General features: G+C 44.1%; 2 protein-coding genes across 3 annotated transcripts in view; both read left to right on the plus strand.

Moving 5' to 3' along the window:
* Positions 1-17,544, plus strand: part of LOC115177748 (B-cell receptor CD22-like) — a 234,121-nt gene that overhangs the window by 70,200 nt on the left and 146,377 nt on the right. The window lies entirely within an intron of this gene.
* Positions 1-17,544, plus strand: part of LOC115177903 (B-cell receptor CD22-like) — an 88,362-nt gene that overhangs the window by 67,506 nt on the left and 3,312 nt on the right. Inside the window, exons 3-5 of the mRNA XM_029738899.1 lie at positions 12,921-12,975; positions 13,055-13,290; positions 14,349-14,457. Of these exons, the coding sequence (XP_029594759.1) occupies positions 12,921-12,975; positions 13,055-13,290; positions 14,349-14,457 (400 nt within the window). The remainder of the gene's footprint in view (positions 1-12,920; positions 12,976-13,054; positions 13,291-14,348; positions 14,458-17,544) is intronic.

A 17,544-nucleotide genomic window follows, 5' to 3' on the forward strand; every position in this document is an offset into this window, starting at 1 on the left:
GCCATAAAGCCTTTTTGAAATTGGACAATGTGGTTACATTAAGAAGTGTACCTTTACAATGGTGTAAAATAGTCGTATGTTTGAGAACTTTGAATTATGACATTTTGTTGTTTTGAATTTGGCGCTCTGATTTTTCACTGGCTGTTGAATGGTGTGTCCCGTGGGAGGTTCAATTAGATGGTGTGCCCAAGTGAGCTTCAATTAGATTGAAACATTAAATGACTCCACCAAGGCAACATACATAATGTTCAAGATGTGTATTATTACATTTTCAAAGCACAAAATCAAAAGAAATAAAAATAATAAACCCCAATGAGTAGTTCACAACCCGTGTCCAAATTATTTCAAGCTTGTTTATTAACCCGTTGGCGCGCGTTGGAGCTAAAAAATGAGGACGCACATAAAGTCCAGAAGCACCTCACATTGTGGTTACTCACTACTTGTTGATATTCCTTCAGTGAAGTATGGCAGCTCCTTGCAGGTTTCCTCACAAGGTCCACAGCAAGTACAGTTACCAATGCAGATAGTACTCTTTTTCAGTAATCAATATCCCATGGAACATGAACTCGTTAATCTTTACCAAGCAATTCTCTCTCAGTGTCACACCATGCTAGGCTAACCTCAAGGCTGTCGAGTACCTCCATGATGAGATGGTAGCTTCAGTCTTTACTAAGTCTTTCTTAAGAAAATTATAACAACTCTCTAATAAAATAAAATCGGCATTTCCCTTCATGTCTCGGTAGGTATGGGTTTTGTTCTAGTTTTGTTGTCTTCTTTAGTAATTTTTTTTCTCCATGGTCCTAATGTAAATGTCCATCTTTTTCTCAACGTCTCTCTCCCTCTCTTTTTTTCTTTCCCAGGCCTCCATTAACCAAGTCAACTCCCATTGGCCACAGCTTAACAAGCGATCTTATTGGTCAAAATTTTAACTTAAGGGGTAAACAAACTTATTCACATATAGCTTAAAGAAATATTTCTTCAAAAGAAATGCATTAACAACATTGCAATTCAGGAGCAATTCAATCACCTTTTAAATCGAATACCAATTAATTATAACAAATAAACTCAATACTTGGTTCTAATAAGGGTATTACACGTGCTTGTCGTCCTCACCAGGGTCTTGACCTGACTGCAGTTCGGCGTCGTAATCGACTTCAGTGGGCAAATGCTCACCTTCGATGGTCACTGGCATACTTGAGAAGTATGCTCTTACCGGATGAAACTCGGATTCAACTCTACTGGGCAAATGGCAGACAGCGTTTATGGCGTCCTCTGGGCGAGTGGTTTGCTGATGCTAACGTTGTTAACAGAGTGCCCCATGGTGGCGGTGGGGTTATGGTATGGGCAGGCATAAGCTATGGACAACGAACACAATTGCATTTTATCAATGGCAATTTGAATGCACAGATATACCCTGACGAGATCCTGAGACCCATTGTCGTGCCATTCATCCGCCTTTTTTTAAAGGTATCTGTGACCAACAGATGCATATCTGTATTCCCAGTCATGTGAAAAGGCAGACAACATAGATTAGGGCCTAATTAATTAATTTAAATAGACTGATTTCATTTTTACATTTTTCTTTTTACATTTTAGTCATTTAGCAGGCGCTCTTATCCAGAGCGACTTACAGTAGTGAATGCATACATTTCAAACATTTCATACATTTTTCTTTTTTATATGAACTGTAACTTACTAAAATCTTAGAAAATGTTGCATGTTCTGTTTTTATTTTTGTTCAATGTAGATGAAAACTCTCTTGGTCAACAGTATGGTCTGCAGCTTATAGCGAGCTACTCTAACTCAGGCGAGCAAAAACTTGAGACATCCTTAAAAAATTGTTAGGGATAGGGTTCTTTTTTCAGAATTTCCACCTGACTGACGTGCCCAAAGTAAACTGCCTGTTACTCAGGCCCAGAAGCCAGGATATGCATATAATTAGTAGCATTGGATAGAAAACACTTTGAAGTTTGTAGAAATGTTAAAATAATGAATGAGACTATAAAACAATTGATATGGTAGGTGAAAATCCAAAGAAAAACCAACCTGAATTATTTTTTTTTAGGTCCCAGGCTCTTCTAATGGAAAGCTGTGGGTCCTATGCAGTTCTAGCTCCCAGATTGCAATTCCTGTGGCTTCCACTAGATGCCAACAGTCTTTGATCAAGGTTTCAGGCTTGTTTCATCAACCTTTTGGTTCACTAAAATGGAGACTTGTGTAGAACCTGAAAATCTATTTCAGAACCCAGTGTATACAGGTCAAATCAAATCAAATCAAATTTATTTATATAGCCCTTCGTATATCAGCTGAAATCTCTAAGTGCTGTACAGAAACCCAGCCTAAAACCCCAAACAGCAAGCAATGCATGTGAAAGAGGCACGGTGGCTAGGAAAAACTCCCTAGGAAAAACTCCCTAGAAAGGCCAAAAACCTAGGAAGAAACCTAGAGAGGAACCAGGCTATGAGGGGTGGCCAGTCCTCTTCTGGCTGTGCCGGGTGGATATTATAACAGAACATGGTCAAGATGTTAAAATGTTCATAAATGACCAGCATGGTCAAATAATAATAATCATAATAGTTGTCGAGGGTGCAACAAGCACGTCCGGTGAACAGGTCAGGGTTCCGTAGCCGCAGGCAGAACAGTTGAAACTGGAGCAGCACCATGGCCAGGTGGACTGGGGACAGCAAGGAGTCATCATGCCAGGTAGTCCCGAGGCATGGTCCTAGGGCTCAGGTCCTCCGAGAGAAAGAAAGAAAGAGAGAAAGAGAGAATTAGAGAGAGCATATTTAAATTCACACAGGACACCGGATAAGACAAGAGAATACTCCAGATGAAACAGACTGACCCTAGCCCCCCGGCACATAAACTACTGCAGCATAAATACTGGAGGCTGAGACAGGAGGGATCAGAAGACACTATGGCCCCATCCGATGGTACCCCCGGACAGGGCCAAACAGGCAGGATATAACCCCACCCACTTTACCAAAGCACAGCCCCCACACCACTAGAGGGATGTCTACAACCACCAACTTACCGTCCGAAGACAAGGCCGAGTATAGCCCACAAAAATCTCCGCCATGGCACAACCCAAGGGGGGGGCGCCAACCCAGACAGGAAGACCACGTCAGTGACTCAACCCACTCAAGTGACGCACCCCTCCCATGGACGGCATGGAAGAACACCAGTAAGTCAGTGACTCAGCCCCTGTAATAGGGTTAGAGGCAGAGAATCCCAGTGGAAAGAGGGGAACCGGCAAGGCAGAGACAGCAAGGGCGGTTCGTTGCTCCAGCCTTTCCGTTCACCTTCACACTCCTGGGCCAGACTACACTTAATCATAGGACCTACTGAAGAGATAAGTCTTCAGTAAAGACTTAAAGGTTGAGACTGAGTCTGCGTCTCTCACATGGGTAGGCAGACTATTCCATAAAAATTGAGCTCTATAGGAGAAAGCCCTACCTCCAGCCATTTGCTTAGAAATTCTAGGGACAATTAGGAGGCCTGCGTCTTGTGACCGTAGCGTACGTGTAGGTATGTACGGCAGGACCAAATCGGAAAGATAGGTAGGAGCAAGCCCATGTAATGCTTTGTAGGTTAGCAGTAAAACCTTGAAATCAGCCCTTGCCTTAACAGGAAGCCAGTGTAGGGAGGCTAGCACTGGAGTAATATGATCAAATTTTTTGGTTCTAGTCAGGATTCTAGCAGCCGTATTTAGCACTAACTGAAGTTTGTTTAGTGCTTTATCCGGGTAGCCGGAAAGTAGAGCATTGCAGTAGTCCAGCCTAGAAGTAACAAAAGCATGGATTAATTTTTCTGCGTCATTTTTGGACAGAAAGTTTCTGATTTTTGCAATGTTACGTAGATGGAAAAAAGCTGTCCTTGAAACAGTCTTGATATGTTCTTCAAAAGAGAGATCAGGGCCCAGAGTAACACCGAGGTCCTTCACAGTTTTATTTGAGACGACTGTACAACCATCCAGATTAATTGTCAGATTGAACAGAAGATCTCTTTGTTTCTTGGGACCTAGAACAAGCATCTCTGTTTTGTCCGAGTTTAAAAGTAGAAAGTTTGCAGCCATCCACTTCCTTATGTCTGAAACACAGGCTTCTAGCGAGGTCAATTTTGGAGCTTCACCATGTTTCATTGAAATGTACAGCTGTGTGTCGTCCGCATAGCAGTGAAATGTAACATTATGTTTTCGAATGACATCCCCAAGAGGTAAAATATATAGTGAAAACAATAGTGGTCCTAAAACGGAACCTTGAGGAACACCGAAATTTACAATTGATTTGTCAGAGGACAAACCATTCACAGAGACAAACTGATATCTTTCCGACAGATAAGATCTAAACCAGGCCAGAACTTGTCCATGTAGACCAATTTGGGTTTCCAATCTCTCCAAAAGAATGTGGTGATCGATGGTATCAAAAGCGGCACTAAGATCTAGGAGCACGAGGACAGATGCAGAGCCTCGGTCTGACGTCATTAAAAGGTCATTTACCACCTTCACAAGTGCAGTCTCAGTGCTATGATGGGGTCTAAAACCAGACTGAAGCGTTTCGTATACATTATTTGTCTTCAGGAAGGCAGTGAGTTGCTGTGCAACAGCTTTTTCTAAAATTTTTGAGAGGAATGGAAGATTCGATATGGGCCGATAGTTTTTTATAATTTCTGGGTCAAGATTCGGCTTTTTCAAGAGAGGCTTTATTACTGCCACTTTTAGTGAGCTTGGTACACATCCGGTGGATTGAGAACCGTTTATTATGTTCAACATAGGAGGGCCAAGCACAGGAAGCAGCTCTTTCAGTAGTTTAGTTGGAATAGGGTCCAGTATGCAGCTTGAGGGTTTGGAGGCCATGATTATTTTCATCATTGTGTCAAGAGATATAGTACTAAAACACTTTAGTATCTCCCTTGAGCCAAGGTCCTGGCAGAGTTGTGCAGACTCAGGACAATGGAGCTTTGGAGGAATACCCAGATTTAAAGAGGAGTCCGTAATTTGCTTTCTAATGATCATGATCTTTTCCTCAAAGAAGTTCATAAATGTATTACTGCTGAAGTGAAAGCCATCCTCCATTTGCGAATGCTGCTTTTTAGTTAGCTTTGCGACAGTATCAAAAAGAAATTTCGGATTGTTCTTATTTTCCTCAATTAACCTCTCTGGGGTATGTGGGACGATTTCGTCCCACCTACGTAACAGCCACTTCAATCCAGTGGCGCGATTTTTGAATCGTTAGAAATGCTATAACTTCAATTTCTCAAACATATGACTATTTCACAGCTATTTAAAGACAAGAATCTCGTTAATCTAACCCCACTGTCCGATTTCAAAAAGGCTTTACAACAAAAGCAAAACATTAGATTATGTCAGCAGAGTACCCAGCCAGAAAAAATCTGACACCCATTTTTCAAGCTAGCATATCATGTCACATAAACCCAAACCACAGCTAAATGCAGCACTAACCTTTTATGATCTTCAACAGATGACACACCTAGGACATTGTGTTATACAATACATGCATGTCTGTTCAATCAAGTTCATATTTATATCAAAAACCAGCTTTTTACATTAGGTGAATTTACTAACAGTTTGCTAAATTACTCACGATAAACGTTCACAAAAAGCATAACAATTATTTTAAGAATTATAGATACATTACCCCTCTATGCACTCGATATGTCCGATTTTAAAATAGCTTTTCGGATGAAGCACATTTTGCAATAATCTAAGTACATAGCCCGGCATTACAGGGCTAGCTATTTAGATACCCACCCAGTTCAGCCTCCACCAAAATCACATTTCCTATAAGAAAAATGTTCTTACCTTGCTTGTTCTTCATCAGAATACACTGCCAGGACTTCTACTTCAATAACAAATGTTGGTTTGGTCCCAAATAATCCATCGTTATATTCCAACAGCGACGTTTTGTTCGTGAGTTCTAGAATGCTTCTTCGCGGTCCCGCGCATGGCGCATTGGCGTGTCAAAAATGTCTATATATTCCATTACCGTACTTCGAAGCATGTCAACCGCTGTTTAAAACCAATTTTTATGCCATTTATGTCGTAGAGAAGTGATAATATTCCGACCGGGAGTATGCATTGAGCCTAAACAGCCGAATAAAATTTCTCCTCAGAAGCGACTCATGCACGCGCATCATTGAAAGGTCCTCCGAGCAGCCACTTACAAAAGGCGATAATATGTTTCAACCTGAGGCTCCCTCGTAAACCTTCAGGGTTTTCGCGGGCTCTGAGAGCCTATTGGAGCCCTGGGAATTGTCACGTTACAGCTAAGATCCTTACTTTTCAATAAAAAGAGGTAAGACGCACGACTCCTTGTTAGACAGGGTATTTCCTGCTTGAAGCCTTGTCAGGTTTTTGCCTGCCAAAAGAGTTCTGTTATACTCACAGACACCATTCAAACAGTTTTAGAAAATTCAGAGTGTTTTCTATCCAAACCTGAACAATAATATGCATATTCTAGCTTCTGAGTTGGTGTAGGAGGCAGTTAAAAATGGGAACATATTTTTTCCAAAATTCTCAATACTGCCCCCTATACCAAACAGGTTAAGTTGGAAAAATAGGATGATCGAGCAGCAGTGAGGGCTCTTCGATACTGCACGGTACTGTCTTTCCAAGCTAGTCGGAAGACTTCCAGTTTGGTGTGGCGCCATTTCCGTTCCAATTTTCTGGAAGCTTGCTTCAGAGCTCGTGTATTTTCTGTATACCAGGGAGCTAGTTTCTTATGACAGATGTTTTTAATTTTTAGGGGTGCAACTGCATCTAGGGTATTGCGCAAGGTTAAATTGAGTTCCTCGGTTAGGTGGTTAACTGATTTTTGTCCTCTGACGTCCTTGGGTAGGCAGAGGGAGTCTGGAAGGGCATCAAGGAATCTTTGGGTTGTCTGAGAATTTATAGCACGACTTTTAATGCTCCTTGGTTGGGGTCTGAGCAGATTATTTGTTGCAATTGTAAACGCAATAAAATGGTGGTCCGATAATCCAGGATTATGAGGAAAAACATTAAGATCCACAACATTTATTCCATGGGACAAAACTAGGTCCAGAGTATGACTGTGGCAGTGAGTAGGTCCAGAGACATGTTGGACAAAACCCACTGAGTCGATGATGGCTCCGAAAGCCTTTTGGAGTGGGTCTGTGGACTTTTCCATGTGAATGTTAAAGTCACCAAAAATGTGAATATTATCTGCTATGACTACAAGATCCGATAGGAATTCAGGGAACTCAGTGAGGAACACTGCATATGGCCCAGGAGGCCTGTAAACAGTAGCTATAAAAAGTGAGTGAGTAGGCTGCATAGATTTCATGACTAGAAGCTCAAAAGACGAAAACGTCATTGTTTTTTTTTTTGTAAATTGAAATTTGCTATCGTAGATGTTAGCAACACCTCCGCCTTTGCCGGATGCACGGGGGGTATGGTCACTAGTGTAACCAGGAGGTGAGGCCTCATTTAACACAGTAAATTCATCAGGCTTAAGCCATGTTTCAGTCAGGCCAATCACATCAAGATTATGATCAGTGATTAGTTCATTGACTATAACTGCCTTGGAAGTGAGGGATCTAACATTAAGTAACCCAATTTTGAGATGTGAAGTATCACAATCTCTTTTAATAATGGCAGGAATGGAGGAGGTCTTTGTACTAGTGAGATTACTAAAGCGAACTCCGCCATTTTTAATTTTGCCCAACCTAGATCGAGGCACAGACACGGTCTCAATGGGGAAAGCTGAGCTGACTACGCTGACTGTGCTAATGGCAGACTCCACTAAGCTGGCAGGCTGGCTAACAGCCTGCTGCCTGGCCTGCACCCTATTTCATTCTGGAGCTAGAGGAGTTAGAGCCCTGTCTATGTTCGTAGATAAGGTGAGAGCACCCCTCCAGCTAGGATGGAGTCCGTCACTCCTCAACAGGCCAGGCTTGGTCCTGTTTGTGGGTGAGTCCCAGAAAGAGGGCCAATTATCTACAAATTCTATCTTTTGGGAGGGGCAGAACACAGTTTTCATCCAGCGATTGAGTTGTGAGACTGCTGTAGAGCTCATCACTCCCCCTAACTGGGAGGAGTATCATGGGGATAAGAAGAATGGTCACACCCTGAAAATCACAGACCTGAGAGAGAGTGACTCAGCTACGTACAAGTTCAGATTTATAACAGATCAGACTGGAGGGAGATATTATGGCGATCCTGGAGTCACTCTGTCCGTCACAGGTACAGTAACATTCTATATACTGGTGATCCTGGAGTCACTCTGTCTGTAGCAGGTACAGTAACATTCTATATACTGGAGATCCTGGAGTCTCTCTGTCTGTAACAGGTACAGTAACATTCTATATACTGGTGATCCTGGAGTCTCTCTGTCTGTCACAGGTACAGTAACATTCTATATACTGGTGATCCTGGAGTCTCTCTGTCTGTAACAGGTACAGTAACATTCTATATACTGGTGATCCTGGAGTCACTCTGTCTGTAACAGGTACAGTAACATTCTATATACTGGTGATCCTGGAGTCTCTCTGTCTGTCACAGTTACAGTAACATTCTATATACTGGTGATCCTGGAGTCATTCTGTCTGTCACAGGTACAGTAACATTCTATATACTGGTGATCCTGGAGTCTCTCTGTCTGTCACATGTACAGTAACATTCTACATACTGGTCATCCTGGAGTCACTCTGTCTGTCACAGGTACAGTAACATTCTATATACTGGTGATCCTGGAGTCACTCTGTCTGTCACAGGTACAGTAACATTCTATATACTGGTGATCCTGGAGTCACTCTGTCTGTAACAGCTACAGTGATATGCTTTATACTGCTAGTCTGTTCAATTAATATCTACTGTCCATTTAGGTCTATAAATTGGATTTGTATATATGAAACAGATTTAAGAATTAAATGTGCTTGAGAATGTCTTGCATCATGTGATTAAACTTGACAACAGGTGATTCAGGGTTTTAATGTTGTGATCTACTCCAGACCTGCAGGTGAAGGTGACTCCAACACGATGGGCAAAGACACTGACCTGTAGCACCACCTGTATTCTGACTGGTAACCCCACCTACATCTGGTACAAGAACGGACAGGTTGTAACTGAGAAGACGTCCCCCTATTCAGTCCTCCCTAATGCTGTAGACAGCTACTCCTGTTCTGTAAAAGGCCAAGAGTATCTTCACTCTCCTGCAGTGTGTGAGTGTTTATTTAATTCAAAATTGTAATACTGTTTAAACTGTGTGTGTTTTGGTTTCACTCTGAGATCTTGAGAACATTTAGCATTTCTAGAAATAACTGAGAATATAATCCAGTTGTTCTCTTGTTATGTCACTGTGTTTCAGGTGTTCAGGGTCAGAGCTGCTACAGAGTAACTTACACCAAGAGGAGAATCTGTGTCTTGAAGGGGTCAACAGTGGACATATCCTGTACTTATGTTGATTATTCCACCACATCAACATTCTGGTTTAGAAGTGATAAGTCGACCCCTGAAGACCTAACCACAGACCCAGGGTATGCAGGTCGTGTGAAGTACACTGGAACATACCAAGGTCCCTTCACCCTGAGAATCTCAGATCTGAGAGAGGAGGACTCTGAGTATCGCTTCACTTTTAAAACTCATAACTTTGAATGGGGTCATAGTTTCCCAGGAACAACTCTGACTGTCACAGGTAATATTACCCTGTATTTTACAATAGTATATCATAATGAATTACAGGAGCAAATAAATGAACCATCCTGTTAACACAGAGGTGTATGTGGTTTTATACACATTGTGTCACGCCCTGACCAGGTGAACTCTGCTATTTTGGTCAGGGTGTGGCATTTCTATGCTTTATTTTCTATGTTTTGGTTATAGCCTTTCTTTGTGTTTTATTTCTATGTTGGGCTCGGGGTGATTTCCCAATCAGACAGCTGTCGCTTGTGAAGTCTGATTGGGAATCACATTTAAGTTCCTTTTCCCCCACGATGTTTGTGGGTTGTTGTCTCTTTGTTTGAGCAAGTAACGTATCGGTATTTTCCTTGATTTTGTGTACATGTTTAATTCTAGTGTGTTAAATAAGCATGTATTCGCTCCCAGCTGCGTTTTGGTCCGCTTCCTCGTCTCCCGACGACAATCGTTACAGAACAACCCACCGAACCAGGACCAAGCAGCGGGAGGAAAAGGAGCGCGAGAGATGGGCTCGCGAGGGAAAGGAGTTCTGGACCTGGGAGGAGATCATGTCGGGGAAAGGACCCTGGCGGACGGACTCCCAGGTCGAGGAGGAAAAGCCAACCGGTAGACGGAGTCGCAGGCGGCGGTCGAGGAGGCCCGGAAAACAGCCCCAAGAAAATTTTGGGGGGGGGCTAATGGGGTGGTCCGGAAGGGCAGAAGAAGAGCCCAGACCACTGCTCTCGTGGGGGATGACGGCGGAGGAAGAGAAGGAGATGAGGCGTTTGATTGAGGACCTGCAGAGGGAAGATCTGGAGGAGGAGCCATGGTATGCTGAGTTGCGCGCTGTGTCGCCAGTGCGCCCGCACAGCCCGGTGCGTCCGGTGGACATGCCCAGCACATGCCGTGCTAGGATGGGCATCCAGCCAGGACGAGTGGCTAAACCGGCTCCACGCTTCAGGTCACCAGTGCGTGTTCACAGTCCTGTCTGGCCCGTTCCTGTTCCCCGCACCAAGCCCACGGTGCGTGTCCCCAGTCCTGTCCGGCCCGTCCCTGCTCCCCGCACCAGGTTAGTGGTGCGTGTCCCCAGTCCTGTCCGGCCCGTCCCTGCTCCCCGCACCAGTTAGTGGTGCGTGTCCCCAGTCCTGTCCGGCCCGTCCCTGTTCCCCGCACCAAGCCCACGGTGCGTGTCCACAGTCCTGTCCGGCCCGTCCCTGTTCCCCGCACCAAGCCCACGGTGTGTGTCCACAGTCCTGTCCGGCCCGTTCCTGTTCCCCGCACCAAGCCCACGGTGCGTGTCCACAGTCCGGCACGGCCCGTGTCTGGTCCACCGGTGCCCAATCCTGTTCCGGTCGACGGCTCCGCTCCGGAGCCTGAGCATGCCGCTCCACAGTGGTCCAGTCCGGGCCAGAGGGGTAGGGCTAGGGTGGAGGCAGGGGGAGAAACACGCCCGGGGCCAGAGCCTCCACCGAGGGTGAGGCGCCCACCCGGGTCCCCCCCCTAATAGACTTTAGGTTGGTGCGCCGGGAGTACGCACCGTTGGAGGGGGGGTACTGTCACGCCCTGACCAGGTGAACTCTGCTATTTTGGTCAGGGTGTGGCATTTCTATGCTTTATTTTCTATGTTTTGGTTATAGCCTTTCTTTGTGTTTTATTTCTATGTTGGGCTCGGGGGTGATTTCCCAATCAGACAGCTGTCGCTTGTGAAGTCTGATTGGGAATCACATTTAAGTTCCTTTTCCCCCACGATGTTTGTGGGTTGTTGTCTCTTTGTTTGAGCAAGTAACGTATCGGTATTTTCCTTGATTTTGTGTACATGTTTAATTCTAGTGTGTTAAATAAACATGTATTCGCTCCCAGCTGCGTTTTGGTCCGCTTCCTCGTCTCCCGACGACAATCGCTACACATTGATTCAGGTCTGCAGGTGAAGGTGACTCCTGCTGCAGAGGGACAGAAGACACTGACCTGTAGCACCACCTGTACTCTGACTGACAACCCCACCTACATCTGGTAAAAGAACGGACAGAATGTGCAAGATAACTCCTCCCCCATGTACTCCATCATCAGTGAGGATGAAGACAGTTACTCCTGTGCTGTAAAAGGACATTATGGTCTCAGCTCTCCTGCAGTGTGTGAGTACAGTGCAGAATAATAGCACAGTATTCCATTTGATTTCCACTTAGCAAGTATCATGCACTCAGGAAAAATAGACATGCCTTACTTTATCAATCATTTTAGAACAACAATATTTTTTTTACTAATTGTTAATATTACTTTGACAAAATGTTTGGTATTTTACATCAGATAAACCAAAGAACAGCTCAGTGTCAGTCAGGCCCTCTGGTGAAATAGTGGAGGGCAGTTCAGTGACTCTGACCTGCAGCAGTGATGCCAACCCACCTGTGCAGAGTTACACCTGGTGGTACCAGAAGAATGGAGGTGACTATCAGAGTATGACAGGACCACAGCATGTCTTCAATCAAATTTCCAAACGTGTATATGTTAAAATTTTGTGTAAGTTAAGAGTTTTAGATAGTTCTCTGACTTAACAGATCATTTATTTTTGACATGACATGTCATTTGCAAATATACTACGGTCATAAATATACTACTGTCCTATCGGTTGGACAAATTATCATTTACCAGATAAACCAAAGAACACCTCAGTGTCAGTCAGTCCCTCTGGTGAAATAGTGGAGGGCAGTTCAGTGACTCTGACCTGCAGCAGTGATGCCAACCCACCTGTGGACAAATACACCTGGTACTTTCAGAATAAGACTTTTCAAAATGGATTTGGACAGATGTACAACATAAGTAACTTCAAGTCTCAGGACAATGGACATTACCACTGTGAGGCCCAGAATGGAAGAGGATCTAGGAACTCTACAGCTCTGATGATCATTTTACCAGGTGAACTTTCATCTTCAATACTTCAATACAAAATGATGTTTCAAACTGATATTAACAATTACACTTTGGCTTATCATACTTTATTTTATAATTATATATACATTGAGATTAGCTCAGTTAACAAATATTGCACTATTGTACTCATATCATCCATATTTTCATTTAGGGAAACGAACATCAGTTCTGACTGCAGCTGTAGGAATCATAGTGGTTGTTCTGGTTCTCATCCTCTGTCTCTCTGGACTCATGTGGTTCAGGTGAGTGATCTTTTAAAGATTATTTCACTCTAACACTTTTTTAATTAACTTAATTTGTTCATTGATTCATTCAATAATAAATAAATTAATGTGTAAACCAGGAAGAAGGCCTCCAAATCCACCTCTGACACAAGAGACACATCAGAGAATGTACAGGTCTGTTACAATCAGATTATTTGTATTGCTTTGTGGAACATTTCTACTCATTATGTTGTCTGTCCTCTCTTCCCATCAGGGAGACTCTAGTCCCGTGTATGAAAACGTCTCAAGCATGGCCATGACCTCTACTGCAACACAGACAGCAGCCACCGTCGTCCAGGATGACGTTCACTATGCCAGCGTCCACTTCTCTCACTTCAAAATCAAGGAAGTGCCTCTGTACTCCATCGTCCAGCTGCATCAACCCCAGAAACAGGAAGAGGATGTCCAGTACGATGCTGTGAAATTCAACCGCTCCAGTTATGCCAACCGGTGAGCATATTCTCTCATTAAAACAACAGTCATTTCTAGAGCATTGTGAATACACCACATTGAAGGAGAAGTTGGCTTTTTTACAACCAAATTTCTATTTTGTATGTAAATGCCATGTTATAGAAAGGTCCAGGCACCTTTTTTTGCGATTTCACTTGTTGTAGAGAAACTTACCCCATCCAGAAATTCACTTCCTCATCCTCGTTGTGCAGTACGGAGGCTCTGAAAAAACATGAACAACTGCTTCAAAAACACCAAAATACGTCCTTTTAAAAACAGAAAGCTCTCAGTATAGTGATGCAGGACTTTTGATGTAACAGTTGTACACATGAAATTGTGTCATTCCAAACTTTATCCACAACGTTATATTCCATTTTGTGTGACTTGTGCTGTTTCCCCGTCCAACTGTTCTATTCTCCGTGTATCATGCTGCTAGAACGGACGAGAGGGATCGTTCAAGTCTCAACAACATTGAACATAACGTCGTGGATTAAGTTCAGAATGACACAATTTCATGTGTACAACATCTAAAGACACGCATCACTATAGGCTACGTATAGCTTTTTAGTTTCTAAAAGGATGTTTTGGGGTGTTTTTGGAGCGCACTTACTGAACAACGAGGATGAGGAAGTGAATTGCTGGTTGGGGATAGTTTCTCAAAAAAGAGTGAATTCGCCCCCAAAAAATCTGGACCCTCCTATAACATTCCAGTTACATATGTTTTTAGATTTGGTTGTAAACAAGCTATATTCTTGATTACAGTTCATTCATATGCTCCTGCTTATTGGATGAGAAGACCATGATGTCATTAATAAGTGAAAGAGGTGACCCCTAGTGGCCACTAGTGATGTCATTTCCTTACAAACCCAACAATATAATGAGAGAGTGGTGGTTTTGAGAAACTGAACTGTGTTCCAAATGGAACCCTATTCCCTATTTAGTGCATTACTTTTCACCAGAGCCATTGAGGCCTTGGTCAAAGTAATGCACTATAAAGAGTATATGAAAGTTTTTCGGGGGATGCAGATTCTGTTTAATTTCTGTTTCTCTCTCTTCAGACCCACGGCAGCACAAGCAGCTGAGGAGGACTCCTCTGAAATCTATAGTAGAGTCAACAAACCCAGAAGACCTGAACACAACATACCCAGAAGACCTGAACACAACAAAGCAAGAAGACCTGAACACAACAAACCCAGAACCAAGAAGACCTGAACACAACAAACCCAGAACCAAGAAGACCTGAACACAACAAACCCAGAAACAAGAAGACCTGAACACAAAACCAGAACCAAGAAGACCTGAACACAACAAACCCAGAACCAAGAAGACCTGAACACAAACCCAGAACCAAGAAGACCTTGTATATCTGGACCTGTATATTCAAACTAAGTGGTATAATGAAGCAATAAGGTCAGAGGGGGTGTGGTATATTGGCCAATATACTGTACCATGGCTAATGACTGGTCTTCTGCACAATGCAGAGTGCCTGGATACAGCCATTAACCGTGGTATATTGACCATATACTACAAACTCGAGGGCCTTACCAACATGGTTACCAACATAAATAGAAATGTAAACAAGTATTTGTGTCATACCAGTGGTATATTGTCTGATATACAGTACATACGGCTGAAATGCTTATTCAGCCAATCAGCATCCAGGACCCAAACTACCTGATTTAAATTAGTATCCAATAATATACAGTGCATTCAGAAAGTATTCAGACCCTGTCACGGATGTCGTAAGGAGGAGCGGACCAAAATGCAGCTTGTGTGTCGTTCCACATTTTATTTACACAGTGAAACTATGCAATACATAAATAAACTGAATGACAAAAACAACAAACCGTGATGCAGAGGTGAAACATACACTGACTCAAAGATAATCTCCCACAAAACCCAGGTGAAAAAAAACCCTACTTAAGTATGATCTCCAATTAGAGACAACAAGGACCAGCTGCCTCTAATTGGAGATCATCCCAAACAAAACCCCAACATAGAAATACAAAACTAGAACCTGAACTAGAACCTGGGGTTACGCTCCGGTTCGGGGCGTAACCCCAGCTCCGCCTGCTGATCCCTCTGCTTCTGTGCCACTGGACCGCGGATCGTCGCCGGAGGAACCGGACTGCAGATCATCGCAGGAGGCTCTGTACTGCGGATCGTCGCCGGAGGCTCTGTGCTGCGGGCCATCGCCGGAGACTCCAGGCTGCGTGCCGTCGCCGGAGACTCCGGGCTGCGGGCCGTCGCCGGAGGGTCCGGACTGGGGAATGTCGCCGGAGGGTCCGGAAAGGGGAACGTCGCCGGAGGTTCCGGATTGGGGAACGTCGCCGGAGGTTCCGGACTGGGGAACGTCTCAGGAGGTTCCGGACTGGGGAACGTCTCAGGAGGTTCCGGACTGGGGAACGTCTCAGGAGGTTCCGGACTGTAGGCCGTCTCAGGAGGTTCCGGACTGTAGGCCGTCTCAGGAGGTTCCGGACTGTAGGCCGTCTCAGGAGGTTCCGGACTGTAGGCCGTCTCAGGAGGTTCCGGACTGTAGGCCGTCTCAGGAGGTTCCGGACTGTAGGCCGTCTCAGGAGGTTCCGGACCGGGGACCGCCGCTATAGGCTTCATACCATGGATCATCACTGCAGGCTCCATGCAATGGATCACCACTGGAGGCTTTGTGCCATGGATCACCACTGGAGGCTCCAGGCCATGGATCATCCATACAGGCTTCGTGCCATGGATCATCACTGGAGGCTTCGGACCATGGATCATCACTGGAGGCTTCTTACATGGAGCCGGAACAGGTCTCACCAGACTGGGGAAACGTTGCTGGAGGCTCCGGACTGGGGGACGTCGCCCGAAGCTCTGGACTGGGAAGGCACACTGGAGGCCTGATGCGTGGGGCTGGCACAGGTGGAGCAAGACTGGTAACACGCACCTTAGGGCGAGTGCGAGGAGCAGGAACAGGACACGCCGGACTGGGCAGGCGCACTAGAGACCTGATGCGTGGGGCTGGCACAGGTGGCGCCAGACTGGTGACACGCACCTCACGGTAAGCACGAGGAGTTGGCTCAGGTCTCCAACCTGACTCTGCCAATCTCCCCGTGTGCCCCCCCAAAATGTTTTGGGGGGCTGCCTCTCGTGCTTCCCTTGTTGCCGTGCTCTCGCTGCCCACCTGTTCCCATGGGAGGCGCTTTTCTCCTGCCCCTAAATCCTCCAAAGCCCTGGATATACTCCTCCTTATCTCTTCAATAGTCCACTGGTCCTTTGGTGGTGGGAGATTCTGTCACGGATGTCGTAAGGAGGAGCGGACCAAAATGCAGCGTGTGTTGTTCCACATTTTATTTACACTGTGAAACTATGCAATACATAAATAAACTGAATGACAAAAATAACAAACCGTGACACAGAGGTGAAACATACACTGACTCAAAGATAATCTCCCACAAAACCCAGGTGGGAAAAAACCCTACTTAAGTATGATCTCCAATTAGAGACAACGAGGACCAGCTGCCTCTAATTGGAGATCATCCCAAACAAAACCCCAACATAGAAAACAAAACTAGAACCTGAACATAGAAAATAAAACCTGTCACGCACTGACCTACTCTACCATAGAAAATAACATCTTTCTATGGTCAGGACGTGACAGACCCCTTGACTTTTTCCACATTTTACAGCCTTATTCTAAAATGGATTCAATTGTTTTTTTCCCTCATCAATCTACAAACAATAACCCATAATGACAAAGCAAAAACAGGTTAATAGAAAGGTTTGCAAATTGATTAAAAATACTAAACTGAAGTATCACATTACATAAGTATTCAGACCCTTTACTCAGTACTTTGTTAAAGCACCATTGGCACCGAGTCTTTCTTGGGTATCATGCTACAAGCTTAACATTTTTGTTTAATTGTTTTTATGAAAAGGTATAGCACAATTTTGCCTAAAAATTCATGAAGTAGTTCTGCTTGATGCAATGTTTCTTATTACTTTAATCAAAACATTACTAATGTGTGAAGTGTAAACAAATCATAAACGTTTCAGATTAAACTTCATTGTCATTGTTTTCACCTTGTTATAACAGTATCTTCAGTGGAGAGAAAATGAAAAGCTTTCAAAATGACATCATCTTGTACTGTACAGTACATACAATAACTACAAATTAGGCATTTACAATGGTTTGTATAGCAATAGTGGTTTATTCACCTTTGTCATTATCATCATATCAGTACAAAATATACACAGACACATTCAGAAGGAGCA

The sequence above is a fragment of the Salmo trutta genome, chromosome 38, assembly GCF_901001165.1.
Source record: "Salmo trutta chromosome 38, fSalTru1.1, whole genome shotgun sequence".
Classification (NCBI taxonomy): Eukaryota; Metazoa; Chordata; class Actinopteri; order Salmoniformes; family Salmonidae; genus Salmo; species Salmo trutta.